The 15,259-nt window shown below is 43.9% G+C and overlaps 1 protein-coding gene across 2 annotated transcripts; it reads left to right on the forward strand.

Moving 5' to 3' along the window:
• The first annotated feature begins 483 nt into the window (after positions 1-483).
• NIFK (nucleolar protein interacting with the FHA domain of MKI67) lies at positions 484-11,371 on the forward strand. Of its 2 annotated transcripts, none has more exons than XM_065880789.1 (7): positions 484-588; positions 1,549-1,686; positions 5,218-5,326; positions 7,371-7,603; positions 10,545-10,607; positions 10,730-10,801; positions 11,183-11,371. In XM_065880789.1, the coding sequence occupies exons 1-7, from the start codon at positions 484-486 to the stop codon at positions 11,369-11,371; spliced, it is 909 nt and encodes a 302-aa protein (XP_065736861.1). The 2 variants fall into 2 exon arrangements, with proteins under 2 accessions (XP_065736861.1, XP_065736862.1); XM_065880790.1 differs by having other exon boundaries at positions 7,371-7,582.
• The last annotated feature ends 3,888 nt before the right edge of the window (positions 11,372-15,259 follow it).

Consider the following 15,259-nt stretch of genomic DNA (forward strand, 5'->3'; position numbering starts at 1 on the left):
GGGACACAGGGGCCAGTATCTGACTCATACATCAAATATCTAACTTTGAGAACAGCCAAGATGCCTGCCCTGCAACAATGCAAAGAGGAAAAAGCATCTCCTACAACAGAGACAAGAGAAAATGTGGTCCTTACTAAAGGATGAGATCAGCGTACAAAGGCCCTTCCAAGGCGAGCACCTGGCCACAGAGCTGACCTCAGCGGACGGGTGGAACCACGGGCGGGCAGGCTGCCGAAATACTGAGCATCAGGCCGAGGGAACACCTCCAAAGGGCGGCAACCCTGGACATGCCCTGCGGCACCGGCCAAACAAGCAGTCCCTTCCGCCCTCTGGCCGCGCTGAGCTGCGCGGGGCCCGAGGCCCCGCCCCCGCCCCCCCCAAGCCCCGCCCCAGGCCCCTGCCGTCACTTCCGCTTTGGAGAAGCAGAGGGCTCGGCCCTTCCGGGAGTGCGGCGTGCGTCTCTTTCGCCTGCGAGCTGGCGACATGGCGGCCTTCACTGGTCCGGCCAAGCCGCTCCTGTCCCTGAACCCGCAGGAGGATACCAAGTTTAAGAAGGAGGTGGCACAGGTTCGCCGGCGCGCAAGCAAGGTGAGCGGCCAGCGCGGCCCGGGCCGCGAGGGGAGGCGAGGGACGGGGTCTGGGGGTCCTGCCCGGCGCGCCTCGGCCTCCCCACACCTGTGCTTTGTCTGGGGTCACCCCGGGCGGGCCCGGACCTCACGAGGTAGGAGGCCGAGATTTCCCCGGGAGGACCGAGAAAAGACGAGGTTGGGCCGTGGGCCTTAGGGTCCTCCGTGGGGTAAGGGGTGGGTATGGGGGAGGGGTGCACGAGGAGAGGAGAGGAGAGCCAGCTGCTGGGTCGGCTCTCGTCCCGCTCGCGGATCAGCCTCACCCCGGAGCCGTCCTGCTTCCGCTTTGACCCCGAACTGGGGAGGTTCGTTTGCCCGGTTAGTGGTTTTGGAATTCTTAAAAAACAGTATTTGACAAGCTCCATTTGCTGCCTAGGAGTTGGCACTCCGGGCTGGGAGTGGGAGGCTGAGAAGACCGCTTACTGCTTGATGGTTGTCCTCTTGGGGAGATAGACATTACACAGCCAAATTTTTTTTTAACCTTTATTTTTGTTGAGGTATAGTTGATTTACAGTGTTGTGTTAATTTCCGCTGTACAGCGAAGTGATTCAGTTGTATGTATATGTGTATGTATGTATATACATATATATATTTTCCATATTTTTTCCACTATGGTTTATCACAGGATATTGAATGCAGTTCCCTATGCTATACAGGAGGACCTTGTTGTTTATCCATTCTCTATATAATAGTTTGCATCTGCTAACCCCGTCCTCCCAATCCATCCCACCCCCACCCTTGGCAACCATTCGTCTGTTCTCTATGTCTAAACAGCTAATTCTTTAGTGTGTTATGGTAAGTGGAAATACAGAGTAGGTTCTTGACCTCTTGTCTTAGACTGAGAGCAAGGAGTTTCACAAGTTTTGTTGCATTGTGACTTCTTATTACAAAGAAAATATTTGCCCGGTCTTTGTGTCTTCAGCAACAGGAGAAACAAAAACTTACTCCTGGAGTGATCTATGTGGGCCACTTGCCTCCGTCGCTTTATGAAACCCAGATCCGAGCATATTTCTCCCAGTTTGGCACTGTGACAAGATTCAGACTGTCCAGGAGTACCAAGGTAGGATTTTTGTATTGAATTAGATTGTTTTATTTTCCAAAAGTGTATCATCCTTGACAGTTTATGGAGCATGTTTGCATGTTATCACTTATTACTCTTCATTCCAGAAAGGGGTTGGATAAGGTCTAGAACCTGAAGCAGCCATGAGAGCAAAATCAGTATTCCTGTAAATGTTTGCTTTGCTTTTTAAGAAAGAAAAGGTAATTGCTTCAAGTCCTCAAAGTAAATTGACAGTCCCAATAACTGAGTCCTGTTTGTCTTGTGACTGCTAAGCCAGGGGTATGTGAACTTCAGTTTGAGGAGCAGGTTCATACATCTTGTATCAGCCTCTGATATGTAGCATCACTGTGACAGCAAAGGTTTGTATGGTGGGTAGTTGGGTAAGGACACTGGAGCCAGACTACCTAGGTATGAGGCCTGTCTCTACATGTTATTGGTTGTGCGACTAGGGACAAATTCTGTAACCTCTCCATGCTTCTGTCTTCTGATTTTCATATTTGTAAGATACCACCTCCTAGGAGTATCTAATCGAAGATAAATATGGTAATAAGTGTAAGATTCTTAGAACGCCTGACACACAAAGTACTATATAAACGTTATTGTTTTATCATACCTACGTCCTAATAAGGAAAGGTTTATGTGGTTTGTTTCATTAATAGAGGAGTGGCCCACTTTAGTTTCTTCCCACACATACACTTTATTGGTTGTAACCGTAGAGTTCTTGTTATTGGAATCTCTTTTTCTCAGTATGGTTTTTCCACATTTTCCCACTTGAGTTAAAGCAAATCAGAGTTAACTATTTGTTGTCACTGCTCTGTTCCTTTGTTTGAATATACTACAGTTTATTTATCCACTCTCCTGTTGAAACCTAGGTTTTATCCAGTCTTGTAGGTGAAGCTGCTAGGAACATTCTTGGTGCAGGTGTAGGCAACTTTCTCTAGAAGGGTATTTTTCAGACCTTCAGTCCACAATAAGAAATCTACAAGGCAACACACATGTACGTGTACATAAACATAAATGAAAAACAAGTCCCAGGAGATGATACTTAACCTTTCTATTCAGTTTTGTAACAATACTTTTCTGACCTACTAAATTCATTTTGTTGCCCTCTAAAAGGTCAGACTCTGAGTTTGAAAAATAGAGCTTTACAGCCTATCCTCAGGATGACTGAGTGCAGAATGAGTTTCTCCATATTGAGTATAGCTGTTCCCCAACTTTGTATTCTGAAAATGTTCGGGTCTACAGGGAAGTAGAAAGAATGGTGTAATGAACGTCCCTCCCCTGGATTCACCCGTTATTAATATCCTGAAACATTAGCTTCATCTCTTCCCGTATCTATAAAAAGGTACACACCTCTGTTTTGTTGAACCTTTTGAAGCAAGTGGCAGTTGTAATGCTTTAATACTAAATGCATAATCATCAATTTAAGAATGAGGACATTCTGCCATGTAATCCCAGTGTAAAAATCTCATTTACTGTCCATCATCACATACACCCGTGGTCCCTGCCCACCCTGGGATCCAGTTAGGGTTCGTGCATTGCATGTGCTTGTTTAGCTCTTCATCCTGTCTTGAACGGTCTCTTTACTCCTGTTTTGCTTGTTTGCTTTTTCTTGACATAGGCTTTTTTGGAGAGTTTAGGCTAGTTGTCTTGGAAAGCGTGCTCCTTGCTGAGATGCACTGGAATGCATCATTTCCAGCTTTGTTGCATAGTAGTAAAGCTACCGCCTCCCCACACACCCTGGTTTTGACTATTTGCTTGGTATTGCCAGCATTCTGGGATTACTAGGTCGAGGTGTCGGCTTTTAAGTTTTTGGTTTTTTGGACACCTGACGTGTATTTTCACGTCAGGTTTCAAAAGATTTATTAGTTCACAGTGTGGTACATTGAGCTAGATTTCACAGTGTTTTACACTCCACCATCCTTCCTCTCCTGAGTTGGGATTGTAAAAGGACTGTCAGATTTTTAAAGTTTTACCAGAATCGTCCTGTTGCGGATAACTGAACTGAGACTCTGGGTTGTGGCCGTGTCTGAGTTGTTAGTCGCTGGTGCAGGTGGTGCTAGGAGTGAGCCTCCTGGCCTCCAACTCTGTTGAGCCACACACCCTTTAAATGGTTTCTCATTTCCAGGATCACATGACCAGTTCTGAGCCATATCTGAGAATATGTTGTTTAATGCAAGATTGTAAAGTATTTCTAGTCGTTGTCGCTAAGAACTGGATCTGTAGTGGGGAAAAGTTCTTTTTCTACTGCCCTCCTAAGGTCCCTGGCTGGCACCCTGTGAATTGGACTGCAAAAAGGGATTAACAAGACCAAAACAAACACCTAAAATGTATGCTTACACATGGGACTGCTTGGAGAGGAATAACTCAAAGGGTTGGTTAGAACTTGGGCCTATACAGCATCTTGGCAAAGGAGCAAAACATTTTTGGAGGAGCGACAAGACGAAGGAAAAGTGCTTTGAGTTTTTAGGGCTGCAAATTGTGGGAAGGCAAATATACGGGAGACTAATGATGGATAAGGTCTACTTCGTAAAGCTTATTGTGTAGAGTCCTCTAACTTCTGTCTTTCTGGTAGAGGGAGGAAGACACCTTTGTAAATTCATGTCCTGTTTTTAGGTAAATAAGGGGAGGACAGAGAGTTTTTCTTGTATCTGTTTCTCAATTCCTTCATCTCAAAATAATCCTACGCCAAAGGAGCGGATGTTGGGCAGGCATACCCTGCCACCCTGCAGTAACATGTTTTGAGTACTTGACAGACATCTTGTGGAGCGCTTACGGATTATTTCATATTTTCCTAGCAACCCTCTGAGAGTGGTTATAGAAGGAAAAACTGAGGCTTGAACATTCCTTACCCGATTAAGTGTCAGAGCCAGGGTCCAAACCTGGGCATTCGGACTCTAGAACTCTTGTTACCGAGCTCAGTGAGAAAAATCCACTGTATGTTGCAGTGCAGAGGCCAAGAACTCCGGATGTCCATGTCAGAGGATGTCCTTTGCCCCCAGCCGTGGAGAAGCCCAGTTACTAGTAAACATGACAGTGAATCAGTATTTTATTAACTTTAGAGACACTGAGGAGTTCATTTCTTTTCAGTTTTTCCATATAAAATGGGAATTATATCACATGCATTCTTTGTGAAGTATTATACCATCTCCTGGGTAGTATTAATAAATACATGGATGACGTGACCACCACCCATGAGATCAATAACAAGTAAAGGGCTGGGGGGCCTCCCACATTTCCTTTATGGTGGGCTGTTGCTATTGGATGAATTCCAACTACAGTAATATATTCATCGTATGTAATCAAAGTCCCAGGAATGCCTCAAAATCAGGGGCAAGTTCAGACTATTCTGAACTTTTCTTTCCCCATAACAGTCCCCGGACTATGTGATTTGAAGTTGGAATCAAAGGTGTCTTAACGTTATTCAGTGAGGGGGCTAATGTACATTATTTAAACTAATGACATTTTAGGAGTTTGATGGCACATCAGAATTTAATTGTTCTGCTTTCTGTGGTGGGTTTTCCATTGCAGACTGGAAATAGCAAAGGCTATGGCTTTGTGGAGTTTGAATCTGAAGATGTTGCCAAAATAGCTGCTGAAACCATGAACAACTACCTTTTTGGCGAAAGACTCTTGAAGTGTGAGTACCCGTCTTACCTGTGGGGCTGTGGGGATGCCTCCCGCTGACGGGAGGGAAGGACGGGTTGCTTAGCTGCTTGGATCCCCCCACCCCACCTCTGGGGTGATTCTCTTAAGCAGTGGTACAAGGGTTTAAGTGCATTTTCCAGACAGGGTCTAATGGGAACTTCTAAATCTTCCAGAGTGAGAGCTGCTTTAGGCTGAGATGGGGTTGGTTAGGTTCCTTGAGTAAATAGGAAGAGCTTCCTAGCGGGATGTGGAAGGGCTCCCTGAGAAGGAGTCACTGAAGTTGAAACCTGAGAATTACGAAACAGTGAGCCAGGTGAAGGGGTGGGAGTGAGGATTTGCTGAGGGGACAGCAGCTGCAGAGCCAAACTGACTGACCATATTCACCTGCAAGGAGAATCACAAGAGGTGCAGGAGGAGAATGAGAGGAAGGGAGGTCAGGTTACTGGAGGCCTTGTAAAGCGGGAGACCAGAGTGTACCCCGAGGACAGCAGGACCCACTGATGGGTTCTAGACCGGATGACCTTTAGCGTGAGGAGTCACGTTTCAGTCAGCCCACATGGCAGTGGCTGCAGCACCTCCACGAGAGAAGCCATCGGGAGTGGTGGGATGGTTCACCCTGCAGGTGTAGGGCCGCCAGCGACTAGCGTCCCAGAGCAGCGCCCTCCAGAGGTGGGGCCGAGCTTCCGGCCGCCCTGTGCTCAGGCTGGAGGGCGCCCATCCCAGTGCCCAAGTAGCACCCCTCTACTTTGGCTCCTGTTGCTAAGAGAGTCCCAGTAACTCCTGAGGTCCTGCGTTCGTTCACACATTAAAAACGCGGCTCTTGGGCTTCCCTGGTGGCGCAGTGGTTGAGAGTCCACCTGCTGATGCAGGGGACACGGGTTCGTGCCCTGGTCCGGGAAGATCCCACATTGCCGCAGAGCAGCTGGGCCCGTGAGCCATGGCCGCTGAGCCTGCGCGTCCAGAGCCTGTGCTCCGCAACGGGAGAGGGCGCAGCAGTGAGAGGCCCGCGTACCGCAAAAAAAACACAAAAAAGCAAAAACGCGGCTCTTGCCGGGACGAAATGGGCTGAGTGGGTAACCATGTGTATCAGATCAGTGCTGTTCTGTATCTGACTTTTGAAAGATGGCACAAAGGGCTCTGAACTCGGATACGAGTGAGATTAGCCACGTCATCACCAGTTGTTTGTTTCTTTTTTAATTTTTTGGCTGCACCGCTCAGCATGTGGATCTTGGTTCCCTGACCGGGGATCAAACCTGTGCCCCGTGCAGTGGAAGCATGGAGTCTTAACCTCTGGACTGCCAGGGAATTCCCAAACCCTCCCCTTTTTTTTTCTTTTAATGGAAGCAGTTTATCTTGGAGGTGATCCCAGGAAAATACCTGTAAGGAGTGGCGACATGGGGCAGGGGGAGGAAGTCGATAATAAGTTAGTGAAAAGGGTATGTTAGCAAGCGGGTTACCACTTAGGCAGCTGGGTTCCGTCCTGCTGGTAACACTGGGAGACAGAATTATCCCACGTGACAAGCAAGGGAACTGGGATGTTTGTGTACCAACTCCCCATTCATCACTGGTGGAGGGTGGATTCCAGGGGTTTTGGCTTGCCTTGCATGTGGGCCCAGTGTGCATCCGTGAGCAGAGAGATGCAGATAAGCATTGAGCTGCCTTAGTCCTGGGCGGGTGCCCAGAGGATCAGCGCTTCTGCTACCGTGGGTCACACAGTCTAAAAGTAGGGATCCTTTTAGCTTCAGGAACCCTGAGACTTGATACCAACCACACTCTCCTCTGTGCTACTTGTCTTTGTTCACTCACGAACCTCTAGTCCTGGAATTGCTCTTGGCACACACATAGTGAGTGTTTGATAAAAGTTGTGGGCTGTATGACTTTCCCTTGGGCACCTGCTTTATCTTTCAGGCTTCTCCACTAAATGGGGGACGTGTCATTTTGATTGTGCAGTGAGGAATGACACGGGAAATTCTACAGTTAATGTGAAAATCCTTTCCCGCCCACGTGGTTGAAAACCTTTTTTATTATTATTATAGGTCATTTTATACCACCTGAAAAAGTACATGAAAAACTTTTTAGGGAGTGGCATATGCCATTTAAAAGGCCATCATATCCAGCAGTGAAACGGTATAATCAGAATCGGACACTTCTTCAAAAGCTACGGATGGAAGAGCGATTTAAAAAGAAGGAAAAATCACTCAGGAAGAGATTGGCTAAGAAGGGAATTGATTATGACTTCCCTTCACTGGTAGGTATTGCTTTGTATAAAGTATCTAACCCAGTACTTTGATCCCATGCTAGGTTTTGACTAAATTTTGTCATAGCAATCGTATTATCTCCATTATACAGAAAAGGAAACTCCTGAAAGGGATTAGCTGATTTGCAACATTTACCTGATTTAGTAATTTTAGATTATTGAAGTTAAACCCTATTTGACCCAACACCATAATGCTTGTAGATTACTGGTAAACATTGCCAGAATTAAATGTTTGGTTTATTATATGTTATCAGTAAATATCAAGACCGTAAATTGACCATCCTTTTTATGTCATTCTAGTTAAAATTTTGTTTCATGGTCTTCTAAGTTGGAAATACTCCCAAAGTGCATGTCAGAAATAACCAGTCAGCATGAATTCTGTGGATTAAATGAGTGGGAGTTGAAATACAGGAAGGCTCCTTACATGCATGGGTTAACAGATTTTCATCCAGTTCTTCATTGCTTGCTGAACAAGGAGACCTTGCTGAATCTCTCCTCCCTCTTTCATAGTAAGGAGAGTTCTACATCTATAATTAAAAAACAAGAATGCAGGTCATTAGGGTATGGATAGCATAGATAAAGATCTTATTTTTTTTCTTGACTATATCTTGAGATCGTTTTGGCTCTTCCATAGACCCTGTCGGCTTATTTCCAAAAAGTTAATTAGTTGGTAAGAGATGGTATCTGTTACCAAGCTTATTAGGTCTTTTAACCTTATCCAGAAACTGGAAGACCAAGTTGCTATCCTTGGGCCCAGTTCCTGGCTGTTTTTTTTTTTCCTTTCTGTTGTTGTTGCTTTTTTTTTCCTTTTTTTCTTTTCGTTCTCATTGAAGTATTGTTGATTTACAATATTATATTAGTTTCAGGTGTAAAACAGCAATTTAATATTTTTATCGGTTATACTCCATTTAAAGTATAAAACATTGGCTGTATTTTCCTGTGTTGTAATATATCCTTGTGGCTTTTTAATTTTATTTTATTAATTTATGTATTTGTTTTTATTTTGGGCTGCGTTGGGTCTTTGTGGCTGCATGCAGGCTTTGTCTAGTTGCGGTGAGTGGGCTTCTCATTGCGGTGGCTTCTCTTGTTGCAGAGCACGGGCTCCAGGCGTGCAGGCTTCAATAGTTGTGGCTCACGGTCTCAGTAGTTGTGGCTCATGGGCTCAGTTGCTCCGCGGCATGTGGGATCTTCCCGGACCAGGGCTCAAATCTGTTTCCCCTGCATTGGCAGGTGGATTCTTAACCACTGTGCCACCAGGGAAGTCCCATTTTATACATAGTAGTTTGTATCTCTTAATCCCCTACCCCTATCTTGCCCCTCCCACCTTCTCTCTCCCCACCGGTAACCACTAGTTTGTTCTCTATATCTGTCTATTTCTGTTTTGTTATATCTGTTTATTTGTTTTATTTTTTAGATTCCACATATAAGTGAAAACATACAGTATTTGTCTTTCTCTGTCTTGTTTCACTTAGCACAATGCCCTCCTTTCCATCAAATGGCAAAATTTCGTTCTTTTATGTGGCTGAGTAGTATTCCATTGTATATATGTACCACATCTTCTTTATCCATTCATCTGTCGATGGACACTTAAGTTGCTTCCATATTTTGGCTGTAATAAATAGTGCTGCAGTGAACATTGGGGTGCATGTATCTTTTCAAATTAGTGTTTTCATTTTCTTTGAATGTATGCACAAGAGTAGGGTTTTTGGATCATACGGTAATTCTATTTTTAGTTTTTTAAGGAACCTCCATACTGTTCTCCATAGTGGCTGCGCCAATTTACATTCGCACTGACAGTGTACAAGGATTCCCCTTTCTCCACATCCTCTCCAGCATTTGTTATTTGTGGTCTTCTTTTTTTTTTTTTTTTCTGTTCACGCCGTGCGGCATATGGGATCTGAGTTCCCCGACCAGGGATTGAACCCATGACCCCTGCATTGGGAGCGCAGATTCTTAACCACTGGACAGCCAGGGAAGTCCCTGTTTGTGGTCTTTTTTATGATGGCCATTCTGACCGGTGTGAGGTGATACCTCACTGTGCCTGGTGGTTAATTCTTTGCCCAAATCCCAAACACAGCCTGTATTGATACATGTTAAAACAACACTGTGTCACAGTTTGGGCCTTGGTACTCTTGTGATCCATTCAGGAGCTGGAGAACTGCTTTTCCTGTGCCCCGTATGTTACCTTGTGGGAAGCAGGCTGCTGCGTTCACTGTCCTGGACTTAAGCAGGACAGACCTCCTCTAGGGCCTGCCTTTTCATGTTCGTCCTGGCTCCCCACTTCCTGACGCAGGATTCTCTGGCCAGCTCCAGGTTCTAGGCCTTCACTTCAGCCTCTGCAACTTCTGCTGCAGAAGTTCTAACTTCAGTTAGGCCCCTTTTGTAGTTTTGCCCTTTACTTAAGATCATTCACTGTATTTGTGGATTTTGCTTTTTAAATTTAAATGCTCCGGGGACTTCCATGATCGTTCAGTGGTAAAGAATCTGCTTTCAATGCCGAGGACTCCAGTTTGATCCCTGGTCGAGGAACTAAGATTAGTTGCCGCGGGGCAACTAATCCTGCACGCCTCAATTAGAGAGCCCATGTTCCGCAAGCTACAGAGCCCACACGCTCTGGAGCCTGCATGCCACAACTAGAGAGAGAGAACCTGCACACCACGACTAGAGAGAAGCCTGTACGCCTCAGTGAAAGATCCCGCATGCCGCGGTGAAGATCCTGCATGCTGCAGCTAGGACCCAATGCGACAATAAATAAATAAATGAATAAATAAATAAAGTCTGCCCTGATCCGCATGTAAATTGGTACCCCCATATAAACAAACAAATAAATAAATTGAAATGCTCTGTCATATAGAATTTGTTCGTAATATGTATAAGGATCTAGTGGTAAGTTTTAAAATGTACATACGTGGCACTGCTAGTTTACAACTTCTTTATGTTTACTTATGTTAAGGTCTTACATAAAAATGAGGAAAATGCTTCAAACACTGGTCCTCGAAATTCCAGAAAGCACCAGGTAAAACTTTAATTTATCATATTAACTACCAGATATTAGAGAAAGATAAATGGGGAAATACATTCAAGACTACTATAGCTGATAAATATGCAGATTGATGAAGTCTCTTAAATTTATTTAAGGCTTTACGTAAGAAGAAGAAAAAAGCGTCTTTGGTCACTCCTAACACTCCTGAGAAGACTGTGGATAGCCAGGTAAGATGGTCTTCAGAATTTTGGGAATCAGAAACTACAATTTAAAAGAGGAAAAGCAGTTGCTGCTACTGTCACTTTGCTCAAATTTCATTTAATCTTGGGACTTTTTGGTAAGTCCTTACTGATGATTTAGCAGGCATAGTAGAGTCTTCCATCTCATACTCTGTCGTGGAACATACCATATATCCATTAATTGTGAATTTTCATAGTACGTGTGATAAGCACCTAAGCTCTTGATTATGTGCAGCTGTATCACCAAAAGATGGAAACAGGCCTAAAATAATATGCGTAACTTTTAATAAGAGGGGGGAGGTGATGGGGGGGTCATTCCTAACATCTTCCCACATTCATGTATTATAATCTTTAACTTGTTGAACCCAGGGCCCCACGCCGGTTTGTACACCAACATTTTTGGAGAAACGAAAATCTGAAGCGGCTGAAATGAATGACGACGATAAAGATAATGAGATAGTTTTCAAACAGCCCATATCTGGTGTAAAAGAAGAAACAAAAGACACTCAGGTGCCTACAAGTTCAAGGAAAAAAAGACGAAAACAAAGCACCCAGTAATTCTGGATGTATTGTGTATGGTGGTTGTTCTGAAAAAGGTGATTTTATTATGGAGGCTGATTCTTTGTATTTAACTAGATAAGGTGGAATGCAATCAGTAACAAGATGGTTGGAGAAAAAACTGTCAATTCAAGTCAACAGGGAGAGCAGTCAGTGATTTTGGCTTCCCCGCCCTCGCAGAAATGCAGGAGTGAGCACCAGCTCACAGCAGCCCGGCTCACGCTGCCTGTGCCCTGTCTCTACGGCTCTCTTCAGCTTGCATAGCTGCCTTTAGTTGCTCTGCCTGGGTGGCTTAAGTACTAGGCTGTAGCCTTTGTCGTTACCATCAAATAAAGAAAATAAAATCTTTACTAAGTGACCATGTAAGTGGTTCTCTGCTAGACCCATCAGGTGGCTGAAACTGGACGTTAAATTGTATGAAGGGTGAGAAGGCAGCGTCACTATTAATAGGGATTCATTTATGTATATGTGATCATTTTTACCAATGTTAAGTTAGTTTGGGGTGGGCTAGCGTGGATTAATTAATAACTACATCCTGTGTCAGTATCATCAATCTGGAATTAGACTTCAAGATTCAAACAGTGACTGCCAGGTAAACTTTTTCTATATTTTTTTTGTATGCAAGGGGGACTTGGCTGTCTTGAAGTAAAATTGTTGGTTTTCGCCTTTTCAACTATCTTTAAGTTTCTGATGCTCTTGAAATATGCTTTTGTATCAGCTAATTCAGATTCATTAAAAACATTCATTGCCACCAAACATTTTTTTCATCTAATACTTGTTAAATACTTACTCTTACAAGATACTGGGCTGGGTGAGTTGGGTTTAAGTATATACAAAGGGCATGTTCTACCTCTGGGATAGTCCCTGACGCAAAGAGTATGCTCGCCCTGTGTTCACTGAGCTGCGTATCAGAACTGCCTCCCTCTTTGAACAGTGTCTGAACTTGTCGATCTGGAAGTCCATCTGGTGTCCCCTTCTGGGAAAGCAGCAGGTAAGCTCATCGATGCAGCCTGTCGGGTTTTGAATAGTTCCCGGTTCCCGACCTACAACGCGGCCACCCCAGTGCGGCGTGGTACCACCTATCATCGCTTGACGCGTGCTGTGCCCTGGAGCTGGGAGACAGTGATTTCATCTTGAGCATATATCGCGGCAATGGATATTTCCTACAAGAAACAGAGGTGAAGTTAAAGAATGTTTTCCTGGGGACTAGGTTAGGATCTTCAGAAGAAGTAGCATGGGTTTGATTTTCAAGTTTTGTGGGGAGAAAATCATGAATCAAGCGGAAACCGCATGGGCCAATAAAATATGAAACTTCGCAGTATGTGGGGTAAATAAGGTGAAGAGGATACAATTCAAAACTGTACCTTCAGAATGACCACAAGTATGTGAAATGGTATTCTTCTTTAAATAGGAAGTTAAACATCAAAATTCTAATTTGAAAACAAGCATCTGTTGCTTTTATATATAATCATTACAAAAAACTGTAGAGGAAAAAGGCATTATTCCAGAGACAAGATTCAGTTGTAGCCAGACATTTCACATGCTGTGTCCTATTTGCCCTGAGACGGGGCAGCAAGTGAATAAATGCTTGACATGGTGTGAGAAGAGGTTTTCTCCTTTTGCTAGCATTATTTGGAATACATTGTGGCCATATCCAAGGCAACTGATTGCTATGACTGGAAATTGTCACCCTGGCTGACCATATGCTAGTATGAACCCCAGTCTTGGTGTGATACAACAAAGGCTGTGGCTCAAAGACTGATACAAGGTAGGCGAGATAGGGCAGCTGTCCCCATGCAGTGGCTGTGAAGCCGATGGCTGCATCTCCTTAGCCCACAAGTGTGATGCATGTATATACATAATTTTGCACTTTCTGTAGGAGGAAATAATCGTGGCTTAAACCTAACTATGCCGTAGGCCATCCTGTGGATCACAAGGCGACTGGCTATACTGGGTCGAAGCCCGACCTTCTGCAGAGTTTTGTTTTACATTTTTAAATGATTGAAAAAAATCTAGAAGTAAATGTTACGGAGTTCCCTGGAGGCCTAGTGGTTAGGATTCCGGGCTTTCACTGCTGTGACCCCAGGTTCAATCCTTGGTCGGGGAACCGAGATCCCACAAGCCCCCAGCCAAAAAACAAAGAAAGTAAATTTCATAGCATGTGGGAATTCTATGAAATGTGAATTTCAGTGTTCATGGATCAAGATTTATTGGGTCACAGCCACGTTTATGGACCTACTGCCTGTGTATGGCTGCGTTTGTGCTAGAAGAGTTTCGTTGTGATAGAGGCCGTGAGTGGTCCCTCAGTGCTTAGTACTCCTGCTTGCTGCATTACAAATTGCAGTGCCGTGGTTTTAGCTTGACACACTTTGCCACATGTATCGTGGTACCATGAATTTTGTGTATTTTTAACCATTGCATACCCATCATGTCAAAACAAGAAGAGAAGGTGGACTTCGAGTATCATACTTAAGCTTGCGGTGGAGTGTGGGTTGTTTTATTAAATTAGATTGGCAAAGCATCGTGTCTGTTTTGCAGTGACTCTCCAGCTGTGCTTAAAAAATACAATATATGTTGACACTACCCAGCCAAGTACCCATCACAGTATTCCCAACTCAGGAAAGCAACAGCTAGAAGAAATAGAATTTTTTAAATGGAGTATCTCAGCACACGATTTCTCGATTCCCCCCAAAAATGAGAATGAGACTGTACTTAAAGTTTCCTAGTGGCTTATTTGATAGGCAAGCAAGGAAAGCCTTTTACCAATGACAAAGTAATTGTGTCAGATTGCAGCAGCTGAAGAAATGGGTCCAGATAAAATAAACGTTTAAAGACTTGACCTTTTAGCAAGAACAGTTTCTTGAATAGAGGAAGCAACATGAGTCCGTTTAAAAACAAGGCAAATGATTTCAAATGTTTCTCCTTGGCTCTTGATGAGTTAAAAGATGTTCCCAGTACTGCTCAACTGAATATTATTCAAAAGGTCATTATTCAAAAAGTCCTCGCCAAGTTTGACGGGCAAGCGTGACCAACTCAGCCTGGTTTGCCCAGAACCTTTCTGGGTGTAACCCCGGACGTCCCACGTTGTGGGAACCCCCTCAGTCCAGGGCTCACATGGAGCGTTTACCACTCTAGAAATGACTGAAGCATTAGCCTCTCTGGGTAGTCTGTGTGGAACAACTATAAGCAAAAATATTTTCACAGTTGAGAAAAAAGTCAGTACAACCTGGAGTGGAATCTTCCACCATGTGCCACAACCAATGGTGGTATAAAAATATGTGGGAAACAGAAAAAGGCTTAGTTAGACAAACAGTTTGTGAAAGCAAAGTGTTTAAAGCCTGGTGTATTATTGTGTTATTCACCAGCAAGTACTTAGAAAATATGTATGTGAACATAAAATGCTAATTTTACTGTACGTTAATTTTTAAAACTATATAAATTTCTAAAATTAAGGAAAAATATGTGAGTCTATCCTGTTGCTGAACCAATAGTGTCACTGGTGTACTTCATTTGTTATGGCCTTAGCTATCATCACTCGGTTCCGTGAGTTTTTTGATAGAAATAGAGGCTAAAGTCCTGACTTGACCTCACACACAGCAGTTTGATGGCTTAGCTGTGGTAAAGTTTTTCTGAGACTCTCTGACTTCACCACCAAGATTGCAAATTCCAGAATGAAAAGAAGCAATCTGTACCATCATGGAACGCTGAATGGTTTTGGAAATTAACTTTTGCTGGAGACTTGATGTTTCTTAATGAATTTAAGTCAGTGAGTTCAACTAAGAATTAAGTCAAAGCACCATGTATATTCAAAACTTATTGGTGCTAAAGTCACTTTGATCACAACTAACACTTAAACACAAGAAATGTCCTGCTGCTTTATATACTTGC

Source organism: Phocoena phocoena, chromosome 7 (genome assembly GCF_963924675.1).
Source record: "Phocoena phocoena chromosome 7, mPhoPho1.1, whole genome shotgun sequence".
NCBI classification, from domain to species: domain Eukaryota; kingdom Metazoa; phylum Chordata; class Mammalia; order Artiodactyla; family Phocoenidae; genus Phocoena; species Phocoena phocoena.

Bases quoted from the DNA above. Each gene is read 5' to 3' on its own strand.
- NIFK (XM_065880789.1), top strand. From the start codon at position 484: ATGGCGGCCTTCACTGGTCCGGCCAAGCCGCTCCTGTCCCTGAACCCG. The intron at 589-1,548 runs GTGAGCGGCCAG...TTGTGTCTTCAG, and splicing joins TTCGCCGGCGCGCAAGCAAG to CAACAGGAGAAACAAAAACT. The intron at 5,327-7,370 runs GTGAGTACCCGT...TTATTATTATAG, and splicing joins TGGCGAAAGACTCTTGAAGT to GTCATTTTATACCACCTGAA.